This window comes from Piliocolobus tephrosceles, chromosome 1 (assembly GCF_002776525.5).
Source record: "Piliocolobus tephrosceles isolate RC106 chromosome 1, ASM277652v3, whole genome shotgun sequence".
NCBI classification, from domain to species: Eukaryota; Metazoa; Chordata; class Mammalia; order Primates; family Cercopithecidae; genus Piliocolobus; species Piliocolobus tephrosceles.
The window spans coordinates 182,734,175-182,748,038 of NC_045434.1; the positions used below are offsets into that span (position 1 = coordinate 182,734,175).

A 13,864-nucleotide genomic window follows, 5' to 3' on the forward strand; every position below is an offset into this window, starting at 1 on the left:
GGTTAGGCCAATCCCCAGCCGCCCGCCCCGACTTTTGACAGATCCTTAGAAGTCCCTTCCCCGCAAGTGGCCCAGCCCGGGGATATCTGCTCCCCTTTTGCCCCCAGTTTGGCTTAAAAGGGTTCCTTCCAACCGCCTTGTGTCAGGAGCTCTCAGACGCCAGTGCAGCCCAGGCGGCCGGGCCGGGCTTTGGGGAGACCCCCGAGTGCGGGGAGGAGGTGTTGCCGGGGCTCTGAAAGCTTCCAGACCCGCTCAGTGTAAACCGCCTCGGGTTTGTGTCAACATCCGAGGCCGGAGACTGGCGGCGGCTGGGGACCGGCTCTGTCTACGGGACGGGAAGACGGGAGGGTGGGGAATGGAGGATCCATGGGTAGGCATAGGGGTCCTTCTAGGGGAGAACGCGAGAGGCCTCTTGGGGGTCCGTGAGAAAGAAGGAGAGCTCGTCTGGGGAGGGACCGGAATGAAGGGCTGGAGGGGTGGCTGGAGGGAACCTACGACTAGCGCAGGGCTAGGTAGAGTCTGGGGACTTCGCCATCCATACCGCGCTCTTCGCGCGCACCCAGCACCCTCCTCTCTGCACCACGGCGTGAAGGGAGTGGGTGCGTGAGGAGGGGGCACGCAGTGGCGTGGACTGCTGACCACCTGCCTCCTCCCTCTCCCACCCAGCTCCTCCGCAGCTCCTCATTGACCCCCTCCAATTTCGGCTGGGATATGGGGAGGGGGGTCTCATCTTGTGACTCATCCCCTCTTCCGCCCCCACCCATGCTGGGGCCCAGGAAAGGAAGCTTAGAGATTCGGCTGTGGTTCTCCCGTTTCCATAGCAACGGTGAGGTTGTTTTTGAGAATCCACTTCCATCGTCGACCCTTTTCACCCCAGACCTGTAAGCCGGGGGCTGAGCCTCAGGGCAGGGGTGCAGATGGGGGTGCAGCCCTCCCGCTTCCCGGCGGCTCCGGGAAGGTCAGCGCGGGCAGGCGGGGCGCGCTCCTGCGGCCGGGCCTCGCTGGCCACCCGGTCCCCACCTGAAACCCCGCCTGCCACTCCGCTCCAGAGGAGCCAATAGCCGTGCAACCTGCCCGGGATGGGGCGGGGCTTATGCAAAACGTGTCGCCTTCGGGAGGCACATAGTGATACAAGATCTGGGAGGCGGCTCCAGCGCAGACCTCGGAGAGCACAGCTGCCGGCCCGGGAGCCAGTCTCGGTCCCCGCGGCCCGCCGAGGCTCGGAGCCATCCAGCGACCCGGCGAGCGGCCTCAGGTAATGCGAGTGGGACCGGATCCTCAAGGCAACAACCCCACCGGGCGGAGGCCCTGGCCCCCTCCCCCTCCACTCTCCCTTCCCATCCTCATGTCCTGCCCTGATTCAACTCCCTGACCCGTGGTTCCGCCTTAGGCGGCAGCAACTGAAGAACCCACCCCTGGGCAGGAGACCGCTCACCTCAGTCCAGGCCCACGGGTGCAGAGAAGGAGGCAGAGCTGCCTCCTTATCCCCAGCTCAGGTGAGAACAACCATTGCTCTGGCCCCCAACATACACGCGTGCACACACACATACGCACACAGATGCACACACATACATCTGGGGGTGTGGTGGCGCTGCTGCTAGCTCCAGGCGCTGGTCACCCTCCCTCCTGTTTGGATATGGGTTGTCTGTCCAGCCCCATGGCAAACTCCCACCTCCACAATAGCCCCTAGCCACTTTTCATCAGGGAGCCCCTGCCCCCAAAGACAGCTTCCCCCTCCACAGAGCGCTCCCTTCTCCTTGTCCCCAGACACTGTCCCCACTTACCACCCCTCAAGCTGACAGAGCCCACAGCGTACCTGAGGGAGGGACAATCCTCCTTCCCCAGTTTTTCTCCTCACAGACAGTCTCGACAGCCCTCCTCAATGGCCCCCAGTGCCAGGCAGAGGCCCCATATTTGGCAACTCCCATGCTGGCGGGAGGATGAACCAAGGACACCACCCCCAGCAGACCACCCATGCCCTGTCAGTCCAGTTGCTGCCAAGGCCCCAACCTCCATACCTCCTCCCTCCCCGCTCACAGCCAGGCACCAAGTCCTCTCATTCTGCCTGTCAAATATCTTTCTAATTTGTATGACTATTTGCTCCCTCTCTCCCATCTTCCTGCTGCTCTGTGGGGACCCTGCCAAAGTGCTATGTGGGCTGTGTTACTCCTGGCCCTAAAGTGGACTGTACCTGGAGGGCAGATGAGCTGGGTTCAAATCTTGCACAGCCAAAGTTTGACTTTGGCCAAGTCACTCCCCTCTCTGATCCTTCATAAAATTGGGGAGGGGTATAAGAGAGAGGGTAGGCTGGGTGAGATGAACTTGAACAGCCTTCTGGTACTAAGACACTCGGGTTCTATGGCTGATTATGGAAAAACAGAACCCTGAACCAAGAGGACATTAAAGAGAGGAGGCCTGAGGGGGGCGGGGTTGGTTTAGAACTCACTGAAGGCACATTCCTTCTTACCCAGGCCTAGGTACAGGCTACCTCCTCCCACACACTCTCTAGGCCCCTTCTATTAGGAATGCCTCCTAGACCACTAGCCCATCCTGACATAGACAGCTCCAAATTGAAGGTGACCATCAGGGCTTACTCTTTGTTTGTCATCCCCTGCCTCTCATTAAGGAGAGGGAAAAGACCTGGTTGCTGCTGCTATTGCTGCTGCTTGGGGAAGAGCAAAAGGAGGAGAGGAAAGAGAGAAAATCTCCTGACCAGGGAGCTATTGTCACTATGGCAACCGCCTCAGCACCGGCTCCTCTGAAGCTGGGTGAGGGTGTGGGATTATTGCTTCCTTCAGTCCCTCCCATTCAAAGCCTCAGCCACCTCTCCATTCAAAGCCCACAGCCCTTAGCCCTCTTGAAGAACCCTCTGGGCACGCTGGGGCAATGGTTTTGTGTATGGGGCAGTCTCAGCTCCTTCACAGCTGGAGGATAGCCCTCAAGAGGTAAGCAGAGGAGCCTGCCCAGGTTCAGCAGGGCCACAGCTCCAGCAGAGCATTGTCCCCAGCTGGGTTCTGGCCTTCACTTTGCTGCTGATGGGCTATAGTTGACCTTGGGTGAACCCTTCCTTTCCCTAGGTCTGGGTTCCATTGTCTCTGAAGTGGGTGTGATAGCAGAAGAATGCAGATAAACAAAACAGGCTGACATAGACCCAGGGAGGAAGAAGGGGGTTCTGCTCCTCTTACGTAATCCACCAAGAGACATTCATTGAGCATCGCTGTGTCCTAGGCATTGCCACTATGTCTCTGCAGGGCAGTTCTGTGTAGGCACAGAAGGCAGGGTGGGAACCAGGGTAGGGGAGCTATAAGAGAGAAAACCCCCTGCTCTTATGGGTCCCAGACCCAGTGAGGACTAAGCACTCACTGAGAGAAGTGAGTGCATAGGGAAAAGCACTTTTATTTCCCCCATGGGAAAAATAAACTTTTCTCACCCTTCAACCTGCTCAAAAGTGGACTTGGGCATATTGGAGGGGATCAACTCCTTGCCATTTGAGCAAAAAGGTCTGGAGAGTTTTTTTCTGACTCAGGCAGGGGTTTAATGCAAAGACCTGTCTCAAGTCAGACTGCATCCTGGGATTCTACAGCACCAGGTGAGGGTCAGAGAGCTCTGAAGTCTACATGCTTGTGGGGGACTGACTCATGCCCAAAGTGCAGAGCCCAGGCTGCTGACTCTCCACTGTCCAGACTGGAAAAGGCTGATCATAAGGAAGCAGGCTTCAACCAGGCCCTGAAGACTGATTATAGCCCAGGAGAGAAGGAAGGATATTAGGGGAGAGGAAAATAGCTTAGCAAAGAGGTGAGGCGTGTCTGGCTGTGAGAAGGCTGGCTTGAGAGGAGTATGCGGTGGTGAGGTAAGCAATGAGAGCTGAGGCTAGATAGGTGGGCACTTTGAGACCAGATTCTAGAGGATTCTGGGGTTTCAGGGGGCCCATGGGCATGGCTACTTCTAGCCTATATTGTACCTTTTGGGGGGAAAAAGCCATTCCCTCCTAACAGAGGAATCAAAAGAAAGGCACTTCCTGCCAGGCAGGGAAGCCCCATCGACAAGAGCATAGCTTGACTTCAACCCCCTCGGCTGTGTCCCTCGCTATGGACATAATGAAGGTACCAAGAGCATTTCAAAATAAGAGACAACAGGACTTGATGGTGAGTTAGACCTAGGGCAAAGGGAAGGGAAAAAATGAAGGTAACTAAGATTGTGTTCCCCATATCCCAGGGATGAGGGAGAGAAGGAAGGGGCAACAGAGACAATCTGACCATCTCTGGTTGGGAGAGAGTCTGGCTGTAGACTTGCTGGCTCAGAGGTGCTGGCGGGCACCCCTAGGGGTGACTATCTCCTGGGTATCAGAGATTGTGGCCCCAGATGTTTCCACTGGGGCCAAAAGGGAGATCAGAGCTCTGATTTTCCCAGAGGGCAGATGTGGGTGGAAAAGGTCTGTGCTGACGGTGGCCCAGGCAGGTGGCACGGATTCAGCCTGAGTGCTCATCTGGGCCCTTCCACTGACCTGCTGTGTAACCCTGAGCCAGTTTTCTCCTATCTCTCAATTTCCATTTTCACTGAAATAAGGGGATGGTCTTAAAGGGCACTGCCAATTTTGACCTTCTTTTCTTAATTTCTTATTTACTTATTTATTTTTGTTTATTTTTTGAGACAGAGTCTTGCTCTGTTGCCCAGGCTGGAGTGCAGTGGCTTGATCACAGCTCACTGCAGCCTCAACCTCCTGGGCTCAAGTGATCTTCCCATCTCAGCCTCTGAGCAGCTGGGACTACAGGCACATGCCACCTTGTCTGGTTAATTTTTAAATTTTATGTAGAAACGGGGTTTCATTATCTTGCCTAGGCTCAGCTTTGACCTTCTGATGATGTAGAGGGAATGAGAAGAAATAAAGGAGGAAGCATAGTCTGGGTCTGAGACCCAATAAGAGCAGGGAACAGGGAGGACCTCAGGAGACAGAGAATTGTGGAGAAGGCAGCACAGAGTAGGGAGGAGAAAAGGGGTATAAGGTGAGAACCACACAGACACTGTGACACACACAGAGAGACGTGTGCACTCTGACAGATTTGCAGCCTCAGACATTGACATGCTCCCACACACAGACCCAGCCCCTCATGCAGACTCTCAAGCACATCCTACGGAAGACAGAGGGAGAGGCTCTGCCTTGCCCCATCAGACACCTCTGCCTCTGGCTTCTCCAGCTTCCTTGACTATACCTTGAGCCTTCAGAGTCCTTTGGATTTGGGAGAGGGATGGGGCCTGCTTTCTTTTGCGCATGGGTGTTCCAGAGGCATCCTTGCCTCTGGCCTCAGTGTAGCCATTTTCCGCACAGCCTCAGGTTCCTGAAGATGGCATGCTCCCCCTCCCTGGCTTTTCCTGAGGGCATACAATTCCTCATCCTGTGGGAGTGGGGAAGGATGTTGCTACCTGCACTGCTCCTTGGTCTTCCTTAGGGCCCAGTGGAGGAATCTGAGGCCCAGAGATCATCTGTAACTAGCCTGAGGTCAGCCCAGCAAAGGGGAGTGGGAAGGAATGGACCAACCTCAGATTTGCTGTTTAGTGTTTTCCCAGCAGTAATAGTTAGAAGCCCACTGGCAGACATCGGGCTGTGGGAGTGGAATTTTCATAAGTATCTTCTCTCAGCCCAAGGGCTTCCTCTTTCAGAGTATCTTGAGGACAGGCTACCCTGGGGTGGAAGCCTGACCCTCTTCCAAAGAGACTCTAGGCAGGTCAGAGGCACCTCCCAAGCCACGTCCTGGAAAACCCAGACTCTGCAGGGGCATTCCTCCCAGGGAAGTCAGACAGGAGGGTCCACTCTGCCTTCAAGGTCTGGCCATGCTTCCTGAGGAGGGCCTGTACCTCTTCAAACACTTCCCCTGATACAGTCCACATACGGGCTCACATTCCCACTGGGAAATAACTCTTGATCCTTCCCAAACCTGCTTCCCAGCAACAACACTTCTATCCACTGAGCCTCAAATCTGAGCCTCTGCCTCAACTCCTCTGTTCCTCTTACTCCTACATCCAATCAATTGTAAAGTCCTGCCAGTGCCCTTCTTAACGTCTCAGCCCATCCACCTCTCTCCACGACCCTCACTCTGGCAGGATTGTCTCTCACTTGAACCATGTAGCAGGCCCCTTCCTGCTCTACCTACCTGCCTCCACCAAAGGTCATCTTGCATGCTGTGGCCAAAGGAAAATTCTTTTTTTTTTTCTTTTTTGAGACAGGGCCTTCTTTATCACCCAGGCTGTAGTACGGTGGTGCCATCTCAGCTCACTGCAACCCCTGCCTCCCAGGTTCAAGTGATCCTCCCACCTTAGCCTACCAAGTAGCTGGGACTATAAGGCATACACCACCACACTCAGCGATTTTTTTTTTTTTTTTTTGACAGAGTCTCGCTCTGTCACCCAGGCTGGAGTGCAGTGATGCGACCTTGGCTCATGGCAAGCTCCACCTCCCGGGTTCACACCATTCTCCTGCCTCAGCCTCCCGAGTAGCTGGGACTACAGGTGCCTGCCACCAAGCCTGGCTAATGTTTTGTGTTTTTTAGTAAAGACAGGGTTTCACTGTGTTAGCCAGGATGGAGTTGATCTCCTGACCTCGTGATCTTCCCGCCTCGGCTTCCCAAAGTGCTGGGATTACAGACATGAGCCACTGCACCTGGCCAAATTTTTAAATTTTTTGTGGAGACTAGGTCTCACTGTATTGCCTAGGCTGGTCTCAAACTCCTAGCCTCAAGCTGTCCTCTCATGTCAGCCTCCCGAAGTACTGGGATTACAGGCATGAAATACGGTGCCCGGCCTGGAAAAATTCTAAAACATATACCTTTTCTTGGGTCCCCAGTGAGTCGTTCAAGACTGGGCATATCACAAGCATTCTGTAAATATTGTGGAATGAATGCAATCTTCCCAGCCCTTGCTTTAAAAAATTCCAGGAGCGTCTGTTCCCTCCAAATTTCTTGGCATGAGTTGGAGGCCCTTTGTAACCAACCATCTGCCTCTTTGACCCAGTTACAAGTTATTGAAGGCCGGCTCATGTCTGCTTCATCTCCATCACTGGCACAGGGCCTAGCACACAGTCAGTCTCAATAAATGCTCAGGGAATGAATGGATTAATGAGAAGCCAAATGTCAGTAGAGGATTTCTACTTGTACAGAGAAAAGAGGGAGAGAAGCTCCCTGCTGGGGTGGCCCAAGAAAGCCTTGAGGTAGAAATTGGGAGACAGTGCCAGGGGGACACACAAGGAACCTGCCTCAGGTCCCTTCTCAGGACAGAAGCCTGCCAAGGAGGGTGGGGGCTGACTGCAGAAAGCCCAAAATGGCAAGGAGAGGAGTCAAGGTCTTAGTCCGTGGGCATGGGAGCCATGGAAGGTGTGAGCCTGAGGGGAGAGGATGAAGACTGTGGAGTGCTGCATGGTCAGTGAGAAGGAGGACTGAGACCTGGAAGGCGGGAGACCTGGGGGCCAAGAGAGGAAACCTGCCTGAATGCAGGTGTTGTGAGGGGAGAGAAGGCCCAATTATGGGGGAGTGTCACGAGGGGAAGGAACCTGCAGCCCCACCATGTGTGTGGCAGGGGAGGGGGCAGCTGTGGCTGAGGCAGAGCCTTGCCCTGGACCCAATCCGAGGAAGCCCTCTGTCCCGCAGTCCCCGCCATGGGGAAGACCAACAGCAAGCTGGCCCCCGAGGTGCTGGAGGACCTGGTTCAGAACACTGAGTTCAGCGAGCAGGAGCTGAAGCAGTGGTACAAGGGCTTTCTGAAGGACTGCCCCAGCGGCATCCTCAACCTGGAGGAGTTCCAGCAGCTCTACATCAAGGTGGGCGGCTGGCACCTGGGGTGGGGGGAACCAGGTACCCGAGGTGGGAGAGGCAGGGCACCCTGGGGTGAGCGCAGGCGAGGCACCCGGAGTGGGAGGAGGCGAGGCAACCGGGGTGGAGGGGAGGCGAGGCACCTGGGGTGCGGGGGAGGTGAGGCACCCGGGGTGGGAGGAGGCGAGGCACCCGGGGTGCGGGGGAGGTTCCCTGGGGTGGTGGCGGGCTGGGCGGAGCTGTCGCTGCACCCCAACCCGCCGCACCCCCCTCAGTTCTTCCCCTACGGTGATGCCTCCAAGTTCGCGCAGCACGCTTTCCGCACCTTCGACAAGAACGGCGACGGCACCATCGACTTCCGGGAGTTCATCTGCGCTCTGTCGGTCACCTCCCGCGGCAGCTTCGAGCAGAAGCTCAACTGGGCCTTTGAGATGTACGACCTGGACGGCGACGGGCGCATCACGCGCCTGGAGATGCTGGAGATCATCGAGGTGCGGGGCCGCGTGGGCGCTGCTATCCCCGAGGCCAGCGCTTCGCCGCCCCCGCCCCTGCCTCCGCGCTGCTCTCGGTCCTCGGGGCCTCCCCGCTGCTCCCCAGCCTACGATCCCGCCTCCTACCACCCCGCGGCGGACCACAGGCCCGGGGTTAAATGCTTTACCCGACACTCGACTGGGGGTGGTGGTTACCGTCCCAAACCCCATTTGGCAGAGGAGGAAACGGCTGCGGGTGGCGGTTCCTGAAACCAATCCGGGGAGTCTGACCTCATAGCAGATGTTTTCAACTCATTCTGTCAACAGGCAGGGATTGAGCGCCTGCCAGTTCCTGCTTTCATGGGGCATTCCTTCTAGTAAGAAATTTTTAAAAAAATAAATGAAGGAAGACACGCGGGGTCAGGCCTTAGGTGCTATGAGGAAGATACATTAAGCAAAGTGCCGGGAGAGAGCGTGATGGAGAAGTGACTTTATAAAAGGTGGAAAGTTAGCAGCAGCCTGAACCGGGTGAGGCCTTTACTGCTAGATGCCTGGGGGAGAGCGTTCCATGCTGAAGGGCAATTAAGGCAGGTTGGCCTTTCTCTGCAGAGTTCAAGGAGGGGCCAGGAGGCCCGGTGGTGGGAGAGCCAGGAGAGGGAGGGAGTGACAGGAAGGTGGTCATACAGGGAGCCAGGAGCCCCATCAGTCAGGTCTCCTAGTTAGGAAACTTCCATGGAGTTGGGTTTCTGGCATGTTTCATCTACATAAATATTATTTAGTCTAAATAAAAAATGAGTTGGGGGCTGGGCGCGGTGGCTCACGCCTGTAATCCTAGCACTTTGGGAGGCTGAGGCCGGTGGATTACCTGAGGTCATGAGTTTGAGACCAACCTGGTCAACGTGGTGAAACTCCATCTATACTAAATATACAAAACTTAGCCGGACGTGTTGGTGCGCTCCTGTAATCCCAGCTACTCCGGAGGCTGAGGCAGGAGAATCACTTGAACCCGGAAGGCAGAGGTTGTGGTGAACCGAGATCATGCCATTGCACTCCAGCCTGGGCAACAAGATCAAAACTCTGTCAAAAAAAAAAAAAAAAAAAGGAAAAAGAAAAGAAAAGAAAAAAAGAGTGGCTCATTAAATATCCATATCCAGTCTTAATGACCACATATACCTTCCAGTATCCTCACCACCCCACAGTGTTCTCCTTGCCAGATCCCTTTTCTTCACCCCCTGCTTCTCAGGGCCCCTTGTAGGTATTCACATCTCCCTTCTTCTCAGGGCCCCTTGTGGGTGTTCACACCTCCCTCCTCCTTCCCTCACCAGGCAATCTACAAGATGGTAGGCACCGTGATCATGATGCGCATGAACCAGGACGGGCTCACGCCCCAGCAGCGTGTGGACAAGATCTTCAAGAAGATGGACCAGGATAAGGACGACCAGATTACACTGGAGGAGTTCAAGGAGGCAGCCAAGAGTGACCCATCCATTGTGTTGCTGCTGCAGTGTGACATGCAGAAGTAGAGGCTGGTGAGGGGCAGGGTCCCTGTCCAGAAGGAGCATGGCCACCTCCCAACCTGATGAGCTCTCTGGCTGGCCTCCCAGGAGAGGGACACTCCAGCCCCCCTCTCTGGCCCACCCAGTCCTCTGCCCAAGCCCCTCCTCCCCTCCATCAAGATCCCTGAGGGACCACCTCACCCTGCAAAAGAGACAGGTCCTCCGGTATCCTGTCTTCTAGCCCCACCTCCCACTTGGCACAGAACCAGCGTCCATTGGGCATAGGGGAGTTGGCTTTTGCCCCAGGAGGTGAGGTTAAGGAGTTGGGGGCCTGGGGTTCTGGTTCAAAGTTCTCTTGATCCTAGGATTATGCTTTATAGAATGTGGTCCCATAGGCCTGTCACAGGGCCAAATTGGGTCTGTCCACTCCTGAAGCTCCAGATCCCATAAAGGTGGTCTCTTCCCCGTTCCTTCTACTCTACCTGGCCCTTCCAGCCCCAGCCTTTGGAGCGTTCATTCAGTCCTTTCTTCAGCTAATGATTATTGAGCACCTGTTCGGTGCTAAGGATATGGTCGTTTACAAGACACATCTTGTGCCCTCTGAAAGCTCATAGGGTTGTGAGGCAAACTTCCAGCTGTCAGGGTCTCAGCTGAGCAGAGGGTGCTGAAAAGCTGGTTAGTCTGGGAGGAGCTATTTCATCTTCCAGCTCAGCTCCACACAAAGCTGCAGAAGGACAAAATGAAAAGCATTTGGAAGTTGAGGAGCCACGTGAGTGAAAGTTTTAAGAAAAATGAAATTTATGTAATACTATTTTTTTAGTACCCTTTAAAGGAGCTACAGTCATTTTATTATTTCAGGAGGTTAAAATATACTCTATATTGCTTGGTTTCTTATAAAATGATTAAATGAATAGAGAAAATATTAATTTTTAAGGGGAAAAAACCTGAGAAAAAAGGGAGAAAAGACCATGAAATTTACCAGATAACACTTTTTCAGACTAAGTCCTGAGCTGCCATGCTCAGCAGTTTTTGCTGCTTCAGCTCTTCCTTTTTATTACCTTTTTCAATTCAACAAGCAACTTTCTATTACATACTTACTCAGGTTGGGTGCTGACTTCAGAGACAGGAAAAAACAAGGTTTGCAAAGAGTGAGACAAGTGTATATCCCGAATCTTGGTAGTTCGTTTCTGAATTTGGTTTAGTTTCAGAACTGGACTTGTTCCTTCACTGCCACAGAATCAGAAGGAGCTCGAAGAAAAGGCTCACCTGGCCACTGTTTAGGTACCCAGACAGAATTTATGGACCAAATGCCTAAAAATGTGCCAGGCATGCTCCATTCGAAAGGCTTTTTCTAACCCCAAATCTTAGATCTGCCAGGTAGTTCATCATCTTCCAAGTGCGCTGGCTCTGCTTTCCAATGCCTGCTTTCCAATTTTGGATCCATGAGCTATATAGCTGCATGCTTCGACTGCCAGAAAAATTAATCTTGCTTCTTCATCAGGTCTTTCACTTGACTTTCTCCTGTACTTGTGATCAGAAATTAGCTTTGACGTGCAGTGACAGTTGATTTCCTCTTGAACTGCCGGTGAAAACAGTCTAGTACACAGGTGCTGTCAGCCCAGGGTAGGAGTAGGAAATGATTGCTGAGCCCGGGGTGGGGGAATTGCATCTGCAGGAAAGAGATGCAGCATGCTCCTCACTCCTGAGTGTTCACCTGTCCTGCTTCTCTGCAGGTGAAAACTCTGGGGGATGCCGATGAATAGACCTTGGTCCCAAGCTCTACTGGGCCCTTGGAGGTAGCAAGGCCACTGGGTTGCCACCCGTTTTCTATCCTCTTGCTCATGACCAGTCATATGGTGAGGCTGGGGAGTTAACATCCTCAGGCAGGAACTAGCAGTTGTTTATCCGGCAATGCCTCAAGGATGTTGCATTGCTCCCAGGAGCTGGCTATTGGGTGTGTCTTGTGCGGTCAGTCAGCATCACAGACACGCAGATGCTCACCAACCTGGCTCAGTTGTGACCTAAATCTTCTGGTGGAAAGCTTTTCACTGAAGTTCCTTCCCTGCAAACGTTGAATCTAGCCTAATTCACAACCACACAGAATTTCATGGCTTTCAAAGGCTTGCCATGTGCCCCATCTCATTCTATACTCATAGCCCATGGAGGTGGGGATTTTCATTTATTTTCTCTAGACTTGGAAGCTGAGATTCAGAAAGGAAGCATCCCTTGTGCAAGATCACATAGTCAGGAGGTGACACAGCGCTAAGACTTGAACCCAAAGCTCTAAGAGGATTTCTTCTTTTCAGAGTCTCTTCGCTGTCCATTTCTGTGACTGAGCTGTGCAGAAGTTGACAGCAGGGAAAGCTACATTGATTTTCATCCTTTATAGGCTTCCTGCTAAGAAGTTTCTGAAATTGTGGTCTTCCAAAAAAAAAAATAGGAGCTTGTTTGAAGTCCCCACATTTTCAAGCATCCTGTGTTCTGCCTCTGGCAGCTGTGCTAACAGCTCAGTGCTATCCTTGGAGGCCTCAGAGTCAGAACCCTCGAAGCATCCTGCATTGTCTTTACCCACCATCATCTTCCCTAAGAGAATTGTTTTTGTTTTTTCCAAGCTGGTGGGCAAGTCCTACCCATGAAGGCATATTTGATTACTCCAGGCTTCTGGACACACATACACATGGGTGATTTTTGCTGGTCAGGCTCAGTATTCTCAGACAGCCCAGCAGTGTGAACACACAATGCCAGGCCAGGAACTGGGACCACCATCTCGCTGATGGGAGGAACCACAGGTGGGCCAGGTCTTGCTCCCACATACTCCTGGGTGTCCCAGGGACTGTGTGCTCAGGAGCACTGTGGTAGAGCACTGGCCCTGCCTTGAGAAGAGACACAGGTCTCCCGTCCCTGCACCAGCTGAGAGAGACTTGCCACAAAGCACAAGGCTAGCAAAGATTTATGTATGACTTGCACAGACACAAAAGTATACAGACAATCAAAACATTGATATATCCAAACTCTCCTTTGAAATTCCAATCTTCTTGCAACAACTCTGAATTGCAAGGTCCCAGAATCTGCCTTCTCACATACTCTACCCTCGTTCATCCTTTTGGGCTAATTGATGAGCATCTTATTTCTTATCTCTAAAAATTATCAGCAAACGCTACTTCAGATGGCCACTTTAGTCCTTTCAGCTGTAGTCAGGATTATTTAACTTACCTTTACATCAAAAGTTAAGACTAAGTTAGTTCGTAAGTAAAAGCACTAAATCCTTTCCTGACAATGACAGAGTCTCTAGAGGTAGAAATTTGCCTTGCTGCAGAGAGAGAAGGAATGGCGTGGGATGGGGGAAAGAAAAGAAAGAGAAGAGAAGAAGCTGGGGTCTCCAGGCAGGATAGTAAGCTGACACTGTAAATATTTTTTACACAAAAATGTATTGAAGCAACAAATATTTCCTGAAGATCCACCCTGGGTGAGGCTTTGAGCTGACTTTAGAGATCACTGTGGGGTCAAGAATTTCTTACATGTTTTATTCATCATTCTTGAAAAAAGAAATAATTCAAACCTTGCAATTAAAAAGTCTCAGAAAAATATGAAATTTTCTTTCTGAAATTTTCAGGGTTTTCTTTTTACCTTTGCCAGAGTGTGGGGGCAGGACTGGGCCTGCCAGGGTGTATAGCCCTTCCTGCTTGGTGGAGGCCAGTCGGGCCCAGTGCCTTCTAAGCAGCAGTCGAGAGGAGACTTGGGGAACGGGGGTGTCCGGGTGCAGGGGAAGGGGCCCAGTTCCAGTGTAGCTCCCTGTCCCCTCCAGATGTGCTGCTTCTGGCTGTGCCCTCAGTGACTGCCCTCACTGCTCAACCCTGTGCTGTGTGGTGTGTTTCTTTCCCCACTGACAGTGAATAAAAGGTGTGACTGTGCTGAGGGCTCCTGCTCTTCCCTAAGCTGGGACAGGATTGGGGTGGGGTGTAAGAGAGAGAAGAGGCCTGGGGAGGCTCACTCAGTGAAGGGCCAAGGTCCTTGTTCTAGCAAGAACTCTGGGAACATGGCATGAGACTCACTTAAGCTAGTTCAAAGAAATGGGGGAGCAGATTATAAGAGACTCTGA

At 53.0% G+C, this 13,864-nt stretch overlaps 1 protein-coding gene across 2 annotated transcripts; it reads left to right on the plus strand.

Annotated features, from left to right (window-relative positions):
• Window positions 1–855: 855 nt before the first annotated feature.
• On the plus strand, window positions 856–13,676 carry HPCAL4 (hippocalcin like 4). Of its 2 annotated transcripts, XM_023221257.2 has the most exons (5): window positions 856–1,255; window positions 1,391–1,496; window positions 7,638–7,807; window positions 8,075–8,290; window positions 9,595–13,676. In XM_023221257.2, the coding sequence occupies exons 3-5, from the start codon at window positions 7,646–7,648 to the stop codon at window positions 9,790–9,792; spliced, it is 576 nt and encodes a 191-aa protein (XP_023077025.1). In that variant the 5' UTR covers window positions 856–1,255; window positions 1,391–1,496; window positions 7,638–7,645; the 3' UTR covers window positions 9,793–13,676. The 2 variants fall into 2 exon arrangements, with proteins under 2 accessions (XP_023077025.1, XP_023077024.1); XM_023221256.2 differs by lacking the exon at window positions 1,391–1,496.
• The last annotated feature ends 188 nt before the right edge of the window (window positions 13,677–13,864 follow it).

What these genes read in the sequence shown, in the direction of transcription:
- HPCAL4 (XM_023221257.2), top strand. Translation starts at nt 7,646, where the DNA reads ATGGGGAAGACCAACAGCAAGCTGGCCCCCGAGGTGCTGGAGGACCTG. An exon ending in TCCAGCAGCTCTACATCAAG is followed by an intron (nt 7,808 to 8,074) that starts GTGGGCGGCTGG and finishes CACCCCCCTCAG; the next exon opens with TTCTTCCCCTACGGTGATGC. An exon ending in AGATGCTGGAGATCATCGAG is followed by an intron (nt 8,291 to 9,594) that starts GTGCGGGGCCGC and finishes TTCCCTCACCAG; the next exon opens with GCAATCTACAAGATGGTAGG.